This window comes from Lagopus leucura, unplaced genomic scaffold (genome assembly GCF_019238085.1).
Source record: "Lagopus leucura isolate 7727_CA_CO unplaced genomic scaffold, USGS_WTPT01 Super-Scaffold_100106, whole genome shotgun sequence".
Classification (NCBI taxonomy): Eukaryota; Metazoa; Chordata; class Aves; order Galliformes; family Phasianidae; genus Lagopus; species Lagopus leucura.
In genome coordinates this window covers 114,561-129,483 of record NW_024962325.1, presented here as the reverse complement: position 1 = coordinate 129,483, position 14,923 = coordinate 114,561, and the positions used below count along the sequence as shown (strand labels likewise).

Genomic DNA, 14,923 nt, shown 5'->3' with positions numbered 1-14,923 from the left:
GCTCCCCCCCCTTCCCGCCCAGATTTGGGGAACCCCCTACCCGTTTTTTGCTGGTGTGTCTGTGGATGGAACGCTTTCTTTTTTTTTTTTTTTTTTTTTTTTTTTTAATTGTTTGGCTTCTCACCTGAATCTCTCTTCTCTGCCTTCTCTGCATCCTCTACCTTCTCCTCCTGCCTGGTTTGCTTGGGGCTCAGCTTTCTCCAGACCTGAATAGACTAAAGGAGACATACGCCAGGACTAAGAGGGACATCCTGGCTTTAAGAGTTGGGGGGAAAGACATGCAGGAGCTGAAGCAGAAGTATGATTGGAAGGTACTGTCCCTCCTCGGTCCCTTCCCTGAATTTCCCTGAGGGGAGAAAAAAGCCTCTCTGTAAGGATATGAGTGCACCCGTGCTCAGTTCAGCCCATTTTGCCCGATGATGGTTGGAGGCGTGGGGTCATCCGTCGCTATCACCTCCCCCATCTCATCTGCATCCCTCCGGTAGTTATGTCACTGATCAGCCCCCCCATCAACTGTTTGGGTTTTTATTTTTCAAGGGGCGTTTGGACAGAGCGAGGTTCAGGTGTGCTAAGTGGAGCGGAGAAGGTTTAACCCCTACAGGGTTGGGAAGGAGATTATTGGGAGTGGGACAGAAACTTATTGCAAAGCCTTTCCCTGCCTCAGAGCATTCAGGTTGGTGGTTTGCAGCTGGTTTACGCTGGGATTTTCTCAGTTTGCACTAAAACTACTGCAAGTCCAGGTGCAAAGCTAAGGGTGAACATCCTTTATGGCCCTACTCACAAAATCCTGCTGCAGTACACTCGTCATGCTTCCCTCCCTTTCTTGGCTTTGGCTGCATGCTCATGCTTTGCTGCATTGCACGCAAGCTGGCACATCACTGTGTCCCCACAAAGGAGACGGAGGTGGCCCCTTGGGTGCTCAGCCCCCTCCTCTTCCTCACCTTCCCCATCAGTCTCAGCCTTCCTAGGGAGGAATGGGGGTGTGTGATGTCCCCAAGGCATTGTGGGGGGGACGCAGTGCTGCGTGACCTTGAGCATCCCAACTCCTTTTGCTCAGATGACTCAACTGATGAAGGCGGCCAAAAGTGGCACCAAGGATGGGCTGGAGAAGACCAAGATCGCAGTGATGAGGAAGGTGACCTTCCTGCACCGTAAGGAAGTGCCAGGTGAGTGGGGTGTCCCCTTCCAAGCTTATATTATTCTTATATTAATCTATCTAGAATCATTAAGGTTGGAAAAAACCTCTGAGACCAAGCACTCCAACTGCTGACCCATCACCATCATGCTCACTGAGCCATATCCATTTGGAATCTACCTTGTTCTTTCTCCAACTTACCTTCTGCATTTCATGGTTTTTAATTCATTTTCCCCTTTGCTTTTTTTCGTCAGCCCCCTCCTTGTCGTTCCTAAAGCATCCAGCCCGTGGGTGTACTATTTGCATACGTTTCAGGGCAACACCAGCCCAAAGAGCATTTGAGCAATGTAGGAAATTATGAACTTCTCGTGAGATTTGAGGTGTTCTGCAGTTTTCTTGATCTATCCCATCAGTGCTACAGGGTGAGGTTTGGGGCTGGTGCACCACTTGGGGTTTGAACAGATCCTTTCCCTAAAGATAGTCCCACATCTCTATTTAGTTTTGGTGGCACCTCGTGCTCTCCCCATAAGATAAGAAGCAGCCCCATTTTCCAGCCAAAAGAAGGAAAATGCAATGTTTTGGGGTGTCCAAAATATGATTCATACCCCGTAGGGGATGGGGAGCATAGGAGAAGGGTGAAGGAGGCAGAAAAGCTACTACCACCCACTCCTGGCATCTCAAGGGGGTCACTGGAGCATTGCGGACGAGGTAGGATCCTGCTAGGTGCCCCTCTGGATTCATTGGGGCCACTGGGGATCTGCTGCGTGTGCCATGCCCTGCTGTCAGTCTGTGGGATAGTGTCCCGGAGTGGGATTTTGGCCAGAAGGATGCTCCAAGCATCCCACGTGCAATGCTGGTTTTAAGGGGGGGGGGAAGCACCCAGCGTGGCCCCTTGGAGCCACCAGCAACGCGTTGGGATCCTCCCTTCCTAAATTAGGGAAGGAAAAAGGTCACCCGGGCGGCAGCGCCCTCCCCTCTGGTTATTTATATGCACAGGGATGGGAGCGGGGTGCTGGGGGCTGGGGCGGCCGTAGTGGGGCCAGCGGCTGCAGCATGTGGAAGAGAAAGCTGTCCCTGCCTCATGACACCGTGATCCGCTCACCCTCCTCTTCCTCAGTTGCTTCGGCCTCGGGTAAGGCAGGATTGGATGCCAGGAGGTTTGTGTTGTGCTTTTGCTCTGCACTTTGCTTTGCATTGCTGCTTTTTTGTGCCTCTCTGTGATCAGAGCCATTCTTGAAGGAAGGAAACAGAGGGGGTTCCCTAATCTGGGATGCTTTCTGGGGAGGATTTGGCCCCTTCCCACTGGGATCTGACAGCACCTCAGCTCACAGAGCCCTGACTCATGCTGGTGTCTGGTGACAGCTGCAGTGCTTGAGACAGGCAGTGCCGGCAGCTGTAAACCTTGTCAGAGCCCCTGGAGCATCACAGCATGCCTCCTTCTAGAGTGGGGGTGTGCTCAGCACCAAGAAGCTTGCGAGAAAAATGTGAAATAAGTTTATTTTGTTTTGCTTTTTGGTGGTAGGAGATTCAGAGGAGGAGGACACAGGTTTCCTGGAGGTCACCGTCTCCGACATGAAGCACCCACCGCCCGAACTTGGCCCCATGCCCACAGGGCTCAGCCCCCAGCAGGTGGGTGCTGGATGGGCACCTCCTTCACCTTCCCTTTGAGCATCTCAAAATAATAATAATTTTACAAGTGAGTGAGCACGAAGCAGTGTAACTGGGGTCACTTCTGCATGGGGTTTGTTTTCCCCTTCCCCATTTATTTGCAGGTGGTGCGGCGACACATCCTGAGCTCCATCGTGCAGAGTGAGCGCAGCTATGTGGAATCCCTGAAGCGCATCCTGCAGGTGGGGAACCCACCTTTGGGGAAGTGTTTTTAGGAGTGTTGGAGGGGTTTGAGGGATGCTGATGTTCTGCTGCTTACTGTAGGATTACAGGAACCCGCTGATGGAGATGGAGCCCAAAGTGCTGAGCGCCAGGAAATGCCAGGTGGTGTTTTTCCGCCTGAAGGAGATTCTGCAGTGCCACTCCATGTTCCAGATCGCCCTCTCCTCCCGCGTGGCTGAGTGGGACTCTGCTGAGAAGATTGGGGACCTCTTTGTGGCCTCGGTAGGAGGAGAGTTGAGTGCCCCTTCCCAGCAATGGGGTTGGAGGATTGAAGTGATGCATCCTCCATGGGTACTCCCAGCATAAGCACCCATAGCCCCATTTTAGGGTGCCTCACAGCACTAATCCTGCCCTTCTTCCCTTTCACAAAGTTCTCCAAGTCAATGGTGCTGGATGTCTACAGTGACTATGTCAACAACTTCACCACTGCCATGTCCCTTATCAAGAAGGCTTGTCTCACCAAACCTGCCTTCCTCGACTTCCTTAAGGTCAGTGGGTCCCAAATGTGGGCACATGCAGCTGCTGGTCACCATTTTGGATGAACCCCTCCCCTTTTTTAATTTTAACTTTACTCCCAGTAGAAGCGGCAGATGGCCAGCACCGATCGCGTGACGCTTTATGGGCTGATGGTGAAACCTATCCAGAGGTTCCCCCAGTTCATCCTTCTCCTACAGGTATGGGTGACGCCATGCTTTGCACCCCACTTTGGCAGGCACAATACTTCAGGGTGGCTCAGCAATGGGCTTCTTTTGGGGTTGGCAGCCTGCTTGGGGCTTGTGGAAGTGCCTTTGGGACTTCTGCTATCCCAGCGGGGGGTTTTCCTCCATCGCAGCTTGTTGAAGCTGGTGACACTGTGCTGATGATTGTCTCTCCCCAGGACATGCTGAAGAACACCCCCAAGGGCCATGCGGACCGCCTGTCCCTCCAGCTGGCTCTCACTGAGCTGGAGACATTGGCTGAGAAGCTCAATGAGCAGAAACGTGTGGCTGACCAGGTGGCTGAGATCCAGCAGCTCAGCAAAAGCATCAGTGACCGCAGCAGCCTCAGTAAGGTGTGTGTTTCAGCCTCGCTCCTCTTCCCCATTCCCTTGCAATGGGAGTTTTAGGGGCTGGGTTTGCAGCTATCCCCTTTGATTGGTGTTTGCAGAAGTGGTGAAGTTTGGGGCTCCCCTTTTGGGGAAGCCGAGCTCTTGTTTTCACAATAGCATTTAGCAAAAGCAAAAAATAAGTCTGCGACTCAGGAAATTTTCATCTGTAGTCTCCTCCCCTCTATCCATCTGCTTGATTTTGCAACCGTTGGTGGAAAACCCTGCACCAAACCATTGCAACACATCCTGGGTTGTGCTAGGAGCACGTGGTGGCCTCTGCAGCCTGGCCCAGGGTCCAGCATTTAGGGACAGAGGACAAAACAAATCCCAAAGGGGGCTGCAGAAGGGTCATGTTGAGGACTCTTTGCTCTTGGCAGAGTGGAATTCACATGCAAAGAGGTTGCACTGTGGTGCAAAGGGTCTGTGCTGTGCAAAGCTGGAACATTTTGCCCAGGCATTGCACTGGGGTGTTGTGCGCATGTGTTGTACAGTGAGCATTTTGCACAGGCATTTCTGCAGAGCTTGGAGCTGTGCGTGCCCCTAGGAAAGGGAGAATCATTGCACAAACCCAATGCAGCCCAAATTGCAGGGCAAGAACCACACGAGCTCTGGGGCTGAGCCCCTTTCCTGCTGTATCCTCCTGCAGCTGCTGAACTCAGGGCAGCGGCAGCTCCTGCTCTGTGAGACGCTGACAGAGACGGTGTACGGCGACCGGGGGCAGCTCATCAAGTCCAAGGAGCGGAAGGTTTTCCTCCTCAATGACATGTTGGTCTGTGCCAACATCAACTTCAGGTACGTGCCAGCAGCCCCAAGCCACTTAGTGAAAGTGATCCCATCAGCACCTCTCCCCTTCCCCACTTTTATTTTGGGCTTAAAGGGTTTTGCTAGCCTTGCCCTGTGTATAGGAACAGTTGAATCACGGCCTGAACCTCTGATCACCTGAGGCAAGCACTGAGTCAGCTGCGGGCGCACAGGTGAAGGTGATTCAGCTGTGTGATCAGAAGGGGTGGAGCCTGGCTGCACCTCTCAGACCCCATTTAAGGGCTGACTGCCACTGAGGAAGGGTCTCTTTCTGGAGATCCCTTCCTTTGGATTGTTTTTCTGTGAGCCTAGGATATGGGTGAGGATTTTCATTTATTGTTGATTATCTCTTTCCACTGTGATAATCCTTCTAGATGTACGACCTGTGAAATACCAGCCTAGCCACGCCACTCTGCTAATTGTATATTTGATGATTGTACACCCCCAAACTGCTTAGCCTTGCTTTGGAGGAGGAAGCCCAAATTTGGGGCTATTTTGCCCTCAAATCCTTGTGTTGAGCATCTGTGCAATGATCCTATGGGAGCTCCCTGGGTTTTGGGGTCTTGTGGATTGGTGCTGCTAAGGGTAAGGGATAAACCCTCTTCTTGCCCCCAGTAATGCATTTTTATTAACATTTTCCCCCCCTGTCCAGGCCAGTGAACCCAAGGTAGGCATTAAGTGTGGCTTGCTGTGTTTGTGCCCTGTGTATGGGAGTGAAGGCATGTGCCAGTGCACGTCATGGTTTTGCAAGCTGTGCTCACCATCTGCTTTTTGCAGGGGGGATCCAGTGGGGTTTGCAGGACTAGCAACACCAGCTGCCGATTGATTTGCTATTTCACATCCTCCCTTGGCAGAGGCCAGCTGGAAATTAGCAGCCTGGTGCCACTGGGCCCCAAATATGTGGTGAAGTGGAGCACGGCCCTCCCGCAGGTGCAGGTGGTGGAAGTGGGGCAGGAGAGCGGTGCCTACGACAAGGACAATGTGGTCATCCACAACGCTGGTGCCAAGAAGCACGCACCCACTGGGCCGGCCTCGCACAGTGAGCACCTGGCCCCAAGCCACATGATTTTTTGGGGTGTATGGGCAACTTACTTCCAATCCTGCATTTCTCCCTTTTTCTTTTTTTTTCTCCCAAGATAAAGTCTACCTGGGGCCACCGCGGCTTTTCCAGGAGCTGCAGGACCTACAGAAGGACCTGGCAGTGGTGGAACAGATCACCTTGCTCATCAGCACGCTGCATGGCACCTACCAGGTACCAAAATGCCAGCTCTTTGGTACAGCTCCCACCATTCTGGGGGACACAAGCACTGCCATTCTGGGGGCGCATCTCTTGCTGTTTTAGGAGAGAACCTGCTAAGACTTGACTTGAGGAGCTGCAGGGGGCTTGTTTGAATGCTCTGTGCTAGTCCCATGGATATCTGTCGCTCCTCCTTAAATGATCTTGCTAGAACTGGATGACCTTTAAGGTCCCTCGCAGCCCAGGTCATTCAGTGGTTTGGTGGGTGGGTGGGTGGTTGGTTCCTGAGCTCCTCAGCTGACTTGCAGATGGATCCTGGGGATTCGGGCTTCTGGAGGTATTTCCACCATTCCTCTCTCTCCCTCAGAACCTGAACATGACAGTGGCCCAAGACTGGTGCTTGGCCCTGCAGAGGATGATGAAGGTGAAGGAGGAAGAGATCCACTCTGCCAACAAGTGCCGCCTCCGTCTCCTGCTGCCTGGCAAGCCGGACAAGTGGGTTCCCAATTCTGGGAATAGACAGGGCTTTCCCTGATGCTACCTCCGCTGCAGAGAGGAGGAGGAGAAGGATGAAGGCAACCTACTGACTTTTCCGTACAGGTCTGGCCGCCCCATCAGTGTCATGGTGGTCTTCATCACTCCAAATCCTCTGAGCAAGATCTCCTGGGTCAATTGCCTTCACCTGGCCAAGATTGGGCTGCGTGAGTACCTGTTGGAGTGATATTGCTTCTAAAAACAAAATCTGGGGGCAGAGAAGGGGTTGCATCCTGATGAATGAGTGGGAGCAGGGTATGAGGTGGGATGAAGGTGCTGGAAGAAGCATTTGGTTGGAAGGGGGAAATGGCGTTTCCTTCCTCAAAATGTTTTGTTTCAGTGCTTTTGAGTGGTGTCTCTGGGATGCTTGGTGATATGGTCATATGCTGTCTTTGTTGCTGTCTTTGTTCTGTTTCCTAATGAAATAGGGCAAATAATAAGGGAAGAGTCCTTCCTCCTGATACCTCCATGTCTCTCTTCCTATTTAACACCATGAATCACTGCAGCAAAAAAAAAAAAAAAAAGTTTAATGGCAGAAATATTATTCCAGCCCAGGGGGAATCCAAGCACTCAAACACGATTTCAAATGATTTTTGATTCCCTTGTTTTGAGCAGTTTATGTTGTTTTTAATCTGTGTTGCCTTGGGGGATAATCCTGTATCTATGAGTTTGAAATGAAAACACATTAAAACCTGATGTGAAGAAATGCATTAGGTTTTTCCTTCCATATTTGTCATGGTTTGTGGGGGTGAGTGAGTAGGGGGTGTTGATGCTGCTTAATGTGGTTGCTTGGGCAAGAGCTGGAGAAGGTGCTGGGATGCGCACCGTGGATGTGGCTTCTTGCGGCATCCCAAAGGCTGGTGTTGGGGTGGGTGATGTTGCATCTCTTGCTGTACCCAATCATGCTTATTTTGAGGCTGTCCTTAATCTACTCTGCTCACCACAGGGGAGGAGAACCAGCCGGGCTGGCTCTGTCCCGATGAAGACAAGAAGAGCAAAGCTCCCTTCTGGTGCCCCATTCTTTCCTGCCACATGCCTGTCTTTTCCTCCAAAGCCCTCGATCTGCAGGTAAAAGCATTGTTCATCTGCCATATAGCTCTTTTCCCTCCTGCTCCCTTTCTGGAGGTAATAGACTGAAATCCCGTGGTGGACAGGTTGGGAGGGGGTGACCATGTTGCTTGTCAGAAATTGATACAGTCTGGGGGACAAATGGAAGAAATACAAGCTTGGACTGCAGTCAGGTTTTGATTTTTCGGGCATGTGTGGGGTAAATGCATGTATCTCCTACAGCTCAGCGCTGCAGTGCACAACCCTGTGCAATCCTCGCTGTTGGGTTTCTCTGCTGTCAGCACCTCATTGCCGCAGGGCTACCTCTGGGTGAGCAAACTGGGCCAAAAAACATTAGGTTTGGGTTATTTCCACCCTCAAGATGCTAAAACTTGTTGTGTTCCCCACAGGTTGGGGGTGGCCAGGCAGGTGCAGGGGGACAAGTGGAGATCTTCTCCCTCAATCGCTCAGTGCCGCGGACGGTAAAATCCTTCCCAGTGGCATCGCCAGTGCTGTGTATGGAGTACATCCCCGAGGCAGCTGAGGGGGACACGGAAGGGACCGAAGAGCCCCGGGCAGGTGCTGAGCAGCCCCCTGCAACTCTGCATCCCACTGTTTGCTTGGGACTGCGGGACGGCAGGTGAGCACCAGTGTGCAGTTGTGCATATGTGGGGGTATGCGATTGTGCATCCACTGCTCCTGCAACCCTCTTCTGTATGCAATTACTGCAAAGGAGCTCTGCACCAAAATTTTGAAGCAATGACCGCCAGCACCTGCTGCTCTTCCTGCTCTTGCATTTTTCCCATTAGCATCGCAGTGTACAGCAGCGTGGACACGGGGACACAGTGCCTGCTGACCTGCAAGAGCCCTGGCATGCAGCCAGTCCTCTGCCTGAAGCACAGCTCTGAGCACCTGTTTGCAGGGCTGCAGGATGGGACAGTGGCCGCATACCCGAGGAACAATGGTGAGGAGAGCAACCCTGTTCGTGCTTTGCTGTGACGCTCCAGGAATGGGGAGTGGGATGTATTGAGTGTGCTGGTTGCTAAAATAGTGCTGGAAGCACCATTTTTGCACTATTTCATCCTGTTTTGCAACCCTGAGTGATGGTGGGAGATGGCATTTTGCATTGGCATAATGAATAGGGCTCAATTTGGGCCCTGTAGTGTGGTCTCAGTGGCCAACAAGGGGGAGATGCAGCAGCAGAGATTTTGCTTTGAGGGTGGTATCTGAGGACTTCCTGGGAGTCATTTCCCTGCTGTTTTTCTCCGCTTCATCACTAGAGGGTAGAAAAGGGCCTCAAATAGCACTCTGATCTGGGGAAAAAAAGCCAAACTTGTTAGCTCACAACCTGCAGCAAGTAGCACCAAAGCTGCATATAGCGTGTATATAAGCACCTCTGCACCCCACTTTCTCACTTAAGTGTGCAAGCTAGTGAATAGCGTGGATTTGATTTCCCCTTCATTGCACAAATGCATGTGAAAGGCAAAAAGCTGCTAGCAGGGTTGTGTTTTTTCTTTTTTAATATCTTCTCCCTACCTTCTGCAAATTTGCTGTGTGGCTTCATTAGAGCAAAGGTTTCCTGAAATAGCAGTGAGTAGAGCCCACCTACAGCATGCTTTGCTTGGTAGCAAAGTCCTGCTGCTGGGAGCAGAGCTGTGACAGCCTCAGGGCTCTTTAAATTCTTGGATCCTGAGTATATGGTTTTAAAATTGCAGTGGAAATAGATTGCCCACTTGAAAGCAAGGCAGTTACCCATTGGTTGTGGTGAGTTCATGGGAACCCGGATTGGTTCTCTTTCACTGAGACAATTCAGTTTGGCCCCAGATGAATGAACTCTGGAGTAGCAGTTTAGGAGTCAAAACAAATGAAAAACAAAACAAAACAAAAAAAAAATCAAGGTGGGGAGGGGAGGGGGCAACAACAATTCCTGTGCCCAAGCATTGCAGGTGGCTGTGCAGCTGTGGCTGTGTGCAGCTGCCAGGGGATGTTTGCATAGCAGCAAAGCATCCCCAGCTCTGGGTGCTGCAAACTGGGGGAATCTGTTGCCTGTGCACACTGCCCCATCCTTTATTTTTCATGCAAATGATGGAAGGGAGACCACTTGTCGCAGGCTTGACTGCTGTTTATGTGACTTCTTTGGGATTGGGGCAGAGCTCAGACCTGTGTTCCCAGTGATGGTATTGAGATTTGAGGCTGCAGGAGGTGACCCCAGCACCCAAAGGGGACGCATTTGTGCAGTAAGGAAGCTCAGTGCTAGCATTTCTTTGCACATGCTGCGGTTGGGCTTATGTGAAAATATCTATTTTTTTCCCCTGATTTTGAGTCTTGGTCTCTGTGCTCTGCTCTAGTGGGGCTGTGGGACCTGACTGAGCAGCCTACCTGCCTGCCTGTGGGCACCAGCCCTGTGCGAGCGCTCTTGATGCTGGATGAGACCCTATGGGCCAGCTGTGCCAACCAGGTCACCGTCCTTGATGCCTCCACCCTCTGTGCTCAGGTACCTCAGGAGAACCCAGCATCGTCACCACCCCCTGTGCCCCTTTTGGGGCAGTTTTCCTGTAGCTATGTGAGCAGGGATGTTGAGTAGTCATCTCTATTTAAAACAAACAGACAAACAAAAAAACAATGACAAAAAACCTTTCTTACCTTTAATTTTCAGATTTCATACCTAAACTTAGTTTGCATGTATTAGCTGTCGTAAATCCATCCTAAAACGAGTGCTGAGGATGAATAATGCATCAGGGGACTGTATTAGTTTTCTGTCTCTGATCTTATTTATGACAGGAGCCAGCTGGGAATTCTCACAGAAGAAAAACATGGGAGAAAAAGAGGGAGGCACAGCCTGGGTGATGCCATACCCAGTGGCACTGAGCATCTCTATGGGGGGGATGGAATGGGGCCTGGGACTCGATGCAGGTTGATAGCGTGCAGCAGTGGGTTACAGCTCCAATTGCTGCTCTCTGCTTGTCTGAGTTGGGTTGGATTCCCTATGGGAAGTTGCACGTGTCCTGTTTAAGAGAAGCTCTGCAAACTCAGGTCCATAAATAGCAGATTGGGAATGTAGCCCTAGGGAATAAATCCCACACTGGATGGAAGAAAGGGGGAGATGTCCTAATAATCTTCATCCACCTCTGCTTTGTGCAAGAATGCTGGGATGCTGCACCACACTAATGCTCTCCAGACAGGGCTCTGTTGCTGCTCCTTTTCTTTTAAAAGCAAAATTTCAAACCCACAAGGGAAGTCACGTTGAAGTGGGTGCATGGTGGTGATTCAATCCTGCATGCTGCTCACCAAGAAACTGCACTGTGGGCTCATTGCTGCACTGTGGAAAGCGGGAGCTGCATTGCAGCAAGACCCTGGACTTGCAGTTAAGCAGCAAATGAGTGCCTGTAGAAGCATGCACAATGCGTGCTGCAGCCACGCTCCTGCTCCTAGCAGGTTCCTCCATCATGTTAACCCCTAAACTTCCCCTTTTCTCAGCACTGTCATACTACCACAGCCTATTTTCCTCCAGAGCATCCTGTATCTGCAGACTCGAGCCATTCCCAACCTGCTTATGATGCTAATCTGAATTTTTATGCCTAATCTGCTGCTTGGGAGATTCTCAGGGAGTTCGTTTCATGAATGTGGTTTCAGATCCATAAATCCAATGCTCTTCAGTGTGATATTTAGGGTTCGTGAGGGTTTACTGCAGCAGGGAGAGGTGGAAAATGTGTAGAAAACAGGTAAACGTGGTGTTGGTTGGGGTTTTGGTTGTGTTGGAATATGTCAGAGGAGGATGGTTCTGTTTTCTGTTCCTCTCGTTCAGAAGTCACCATGAACCACCAAACCCTAAGCAGGTCCTGTGCGGGTGCTGAGTCTTTGCTTGCTGGCTTTTGGTGCAGGAGAAAGGCAGGAAGGTGTTGTTCCACCTTGGTGTAAGGTTGAAAGACACACCTAGGTCCAGCAAAAAGTCCTGTAAAGAGAACTGGGAAAGAGTGGTGGGAAAGGCTGAATTGTTGCCCCTATGGAGCCAAGAGGAGATTGGTGAGGGGCTGAGTTTGGTGTCTGCTAAAAGCGAAGCTGGTGAGGAAGGCCAGGACCTCTATCCCACCTCCTGCCATCCCAATATGAGTCTGCAGCCCTACAGCAGCCTCTAGAGAGTCCAACTAAACAGCCTTTTATTGAGATTTCTTCTTTATTTTGACTTCATCTTGATTCCTCCCTCTGGGCAGCAAACCTTTGAGGCTCATCCGGATACAGAGGCCAGCGTGACACACATGATCAAGGCAGGCAGTGGTGTCTGGATGGCGTTTTCCTCTGGTTCCTCTATTCGCCTCTTCCACACCGAGACACTGGAGCACCTGCAGGAGATCAACATTGCCACCAGGACTACCTTTGTCCTCCCAGGTGGGGCTCCTCATCCCAGTGAATGAAAAACCTGGGATATCTATCCTCCAGGTGCCTTGCTTTGCAGAGAAATTGTGCCGTGAGTTTATCTGCTGGAAAGGTTTGAGCTTTGTCTTGTGACCTCCCGCAATAGGGTTGCAGGGATGGAGCTGGGAGCATCACTCTGAAGACTCGAGAGCTCTAGGGAAAAAAGCTAGCATTCTGAGGGAAAGGGGTGTTTTTAGGCTGCAGGAGCTTTAGGATGGGCTTAGGCAGGTCTGAGTAGGGTTTTAGCAAGGCCGAGCTTTGCTGGAAAGCTGGAGCCCTTTGTCCATGCATCTAGTCTTGGCACTTGTACACCTATTCATGCATTTACTCTTCACACTTGTGCATCCCATTCATGCATGTTTGTGCATCAACACATGCCATCCATGCATCTCACTCCTGCTCCTACTACACGCATCCGTGCACTGCATCTGTGCACCCCATCCTTGCATCCATCTTTGCTCCCAAGTGTTTCCACGTACCCCATCCTTAATTATACCTGTGTGCATCTGTGCATGCATGAATGTGCCCCATCTTTGCATCCATGTACCTATATTTGCACCCTTGCAGGACTTTTTGCTCATGCACACCTCTACCTCATGCCCTCTGTTTCCACCTCTTTGGCTCTTAGCTGCTCTGATGTGCCAAGGAAAAGACAAGGCTCAGCCCTGGGCTTGCAAGGTTGCCTCCCACTTGTTCCAGCTACAAAACGTTGTAATTGCATAATTAGTTATACGCGTGCTACTCATGTAAGTTGCTTTTTTTCTTTTTTTTTTTTCTTTTTTTTTTAAGGGCATATTAAAATATTTATCACTTCCTTTTCTTCCTGGGCAAGTGAGCATTGGGTATTAATGCATTTTTGAACTTGTGCTCCCTCATCCTTTTTAACCAGACAGCCCATTAATAAAGCTCTTGCCGAGAACTGGAGTTACATCTCCACAGATATATTGCTTCACTGAGTGTGACGCTGCAGCGCGAAGTCCCTGCGATAAAATATTCATGTGCCATTAGAAGCCTCAATTCTCTCTGCTCCTCTTGCTTTCTTTTTTTCCTTTCTTTATTTATTGATATTTTCATGCTTTTCTCCCCACGCAGAGATCTTCATGCATGGATGATGCTTGATTTTGGGATGGCAGTTATCCACTTTGAAGGGACAGTGCTGCTGCAAGCCTCTTCTCTCCCTTTTTTCCCTTTTTTTCAGGGCAAAGACATGTCTGTGTCACCAGCCTGCTCATCTGTCAGGGCTTGCTGTGGGTCGGCACCGACCAGGGCATCATTGTTCTGCTGCCTGTGCCCCGATTGGAGGGCATCCCCAAAATCACTGGTGAGCACCCCAAAAATTTCCTTGTAAGATGACATTTGGGATCTTTGTTATTCAAATCCCTGTTTTGCACAGGAAAAGGCATGGTGTCCCTCAATGGGCACGGTGGCCCCGTGGACTTCTTGGCCGTGGCACTGAGCACGTTGGCCCCCGATGTGCTGAAAGGAGACCAAGAGGAAGAAGAAGGTGGGGAAGAGAAACCCCCAGAGCTGGATGGACCCCCACCGCGGGAAATGAGGAAAAAAGGGATCCTGTTGCAGTACCGCCTCCGTTCCACCTCCCACCTCCCTGGGCAGCTGCTGTCAGTGCGGGATGCTCCGGCTGGGACTGTGACCCCAGAGCACACGGAAGAAGATGGCTCCATCTACGAGATGGCCGATGACCCCGATGTGTGGGTCCGGAGCCGGCCCTGTGCCCGCGATGCTCCCCGCAAGGAGATCTCCTCTATCGCCATCATTTCAGGGGGCAGAGGGTACCGTAACTTCAACTCTGAGCCGCAGCGCCGGGGCGGTGATGCTGACAGCACCCTGCTCATCTGGCAGCTCCCGCTGATGCTATAGCAGCCGGGGGATGCCCGCGCGGCGCCTACCTCAAAGCCACCCTACACGCTGCCGTGGGGCGGTCACATTGGTGAGTGCACCACCCCATTATTTTTTTTTTGAAAGGAGAAATGAGGAAAAAAATAAGGAAAGGAAAATCACCATAAAAATTGTCATTTTTGACTCCCCTCCCTCCCCCCAGAAAACACCCCAGTTTGCATGCTGGGAGAGGGGAGTTTTTAAACATGGTAAGCAATGACCTCCTTGCGGGCTTTGGAGGCGCTGGGGCTGTGCTTGAAGGCATTTGTGTGTCTGCGTGTGGATATCTATAAATATATATATAAATAAGGTGTATATTATGAGCTGTATAAAGAAGGAATCTGTATATATTGGGGCACTTGGAGATGCAGAAATAAAGAAGAGGTGTGAGCACTCATTGGATACTGGCTGTGCTGAAACGGGGTTTTGCTGAAATAGCCCTTTTTTGACTATGAAGTGAGGATTTGGGGTTACATAATGCAGTGTTTTGGGAGCTGGTTTGGGGACTTCCAATTGGAGCATAAGAGCTGTTTCTGGAGGACAGGAAATTTTGGGTGAAATTCAGCCTGGAAATAAATCCCATAGGAATCAGCATGTTTCCTTGCAATACTTTGTAACCTGTTTGTGCAGATGTTTTCTTTCCATTGCAGCTCTTTCTCCATCTTTGTCAACAGTATCAACGAGTTGATATGACCCTCATGCTCAGAAATCAAGAAGCAGCCTTAAAATTGCCTTTTTCTCCCCAGAAATGGTGTGGGATGGAGGGGATAATGGACAGAGGGGATAGAATAATTCAGGTTGGAAAAGACCTATAAATGCATTAATTCTGACTATAAGCCCATCGCCACCATGTCCCCAAGTGCTATGTATCTTCATCTCTTGA

The 14,923-nt window shown here is 50.6% G+C and overlaps 1 protein-coding gene across 11 annotated transcripts in view; it reads left to right on the top strand.

The window, feature by feature from the left end:
* The window catches only part of ARHGEF10L (Rho guanine nucleotide exchange factor 10 like), a 24,211-nt gene extending 9,580 nt beyond the window's left edge, over window positions 1-14,631 (top strand). For 5 of the 11 annotated variants that reach the window (XM_042887688.1, XM_042887692.1, XM_042887695.1 and 2 more), the window contains 22 exons: window positions 1,058-1,166; window positions 1,748-1,843; window positions 2,658-2,764; window positions 2,908-2,985; window positions 3,068-3,247; window positions 3,397-3,513; window positions 3,607-3,699; window positions 3,903-4,076; window positions 4,759-4,904; window positions 5,566-5,580; window positions 5,768-5,952; window positions 6,050-6,165; window positions 6,518-6,645; window positions 6,751-6,851; window positions 7,631-7,752; window positions 7,975-8,061; window positions 8,142-8,371; window positions 8,541-8,695; window positions 10,080-10,225; window positions 11,943-12,117; window positions 13,343-13,465; window positions 13,538-14,631. In XM_042887688.1, the coding sequence (XP_042743622.1) occupies window positions 1,058-1,166; window positions 1,748-1,843; window positions 2,658-2,764; window positions 2,908-2,985; window positions 3,068-3,247; window positions 3,397-3,513; window positions 3,607-3,699; window positions 3,903-4,076; window positions 4,759-4,904; window positions 5,566-5,580; window positions 5,768-5,952; window positions 6,050-6,165; window positions 6,518-6,645; window positions 6,751-6,851; window positions 7,631-7,752; window positions 7,975-8,061; window positions 8,142-8,371; window positions 8,541-8,695; window positions 10,080-10,225; window positions 11,943-12,117; window positions 13,343-13,465; window positions 13,538-14,022 (3,168 nt within the window). In that variant the 3' untranslated portion in view covers window positions 14,023-14,631. Of the gene's footprint in view, window positions 1-194; window positions 312-1,057; window positions 1,167-1,747; window positions 1,844-2,140; window positions 2,268-2,657; window positions 2,765-2,907; window positions 2,986-3,067; window positions 3,248-3,396; window positions 3,514-3,606; window positions 3,700-3,902; window positions 4,077-4,758; window positions 4,905-5,565; window positions 5,581-5,767; window positions 5,953-6,049; window positions 6,166-6,517; window positions 6,646-6,750; window positions 6,852-7,630; window positions 7,753-7,974; window positions 8,062-8,141; window positions 8,372-8,540; window positions 8,696-10,079; window positions 10,226-11,942; window positions 12,118-13,342; window positions 13,466-13,537 lie in introns of those variants that run through there. The other 6 variants (XM_042887698.1, XM_042887689.1, XM_042887693.1 and 3 more) reach the window with 6 other exon arrangements.
* Window positions 14,632-14,923: the final 292 nt, after the last annotated feature.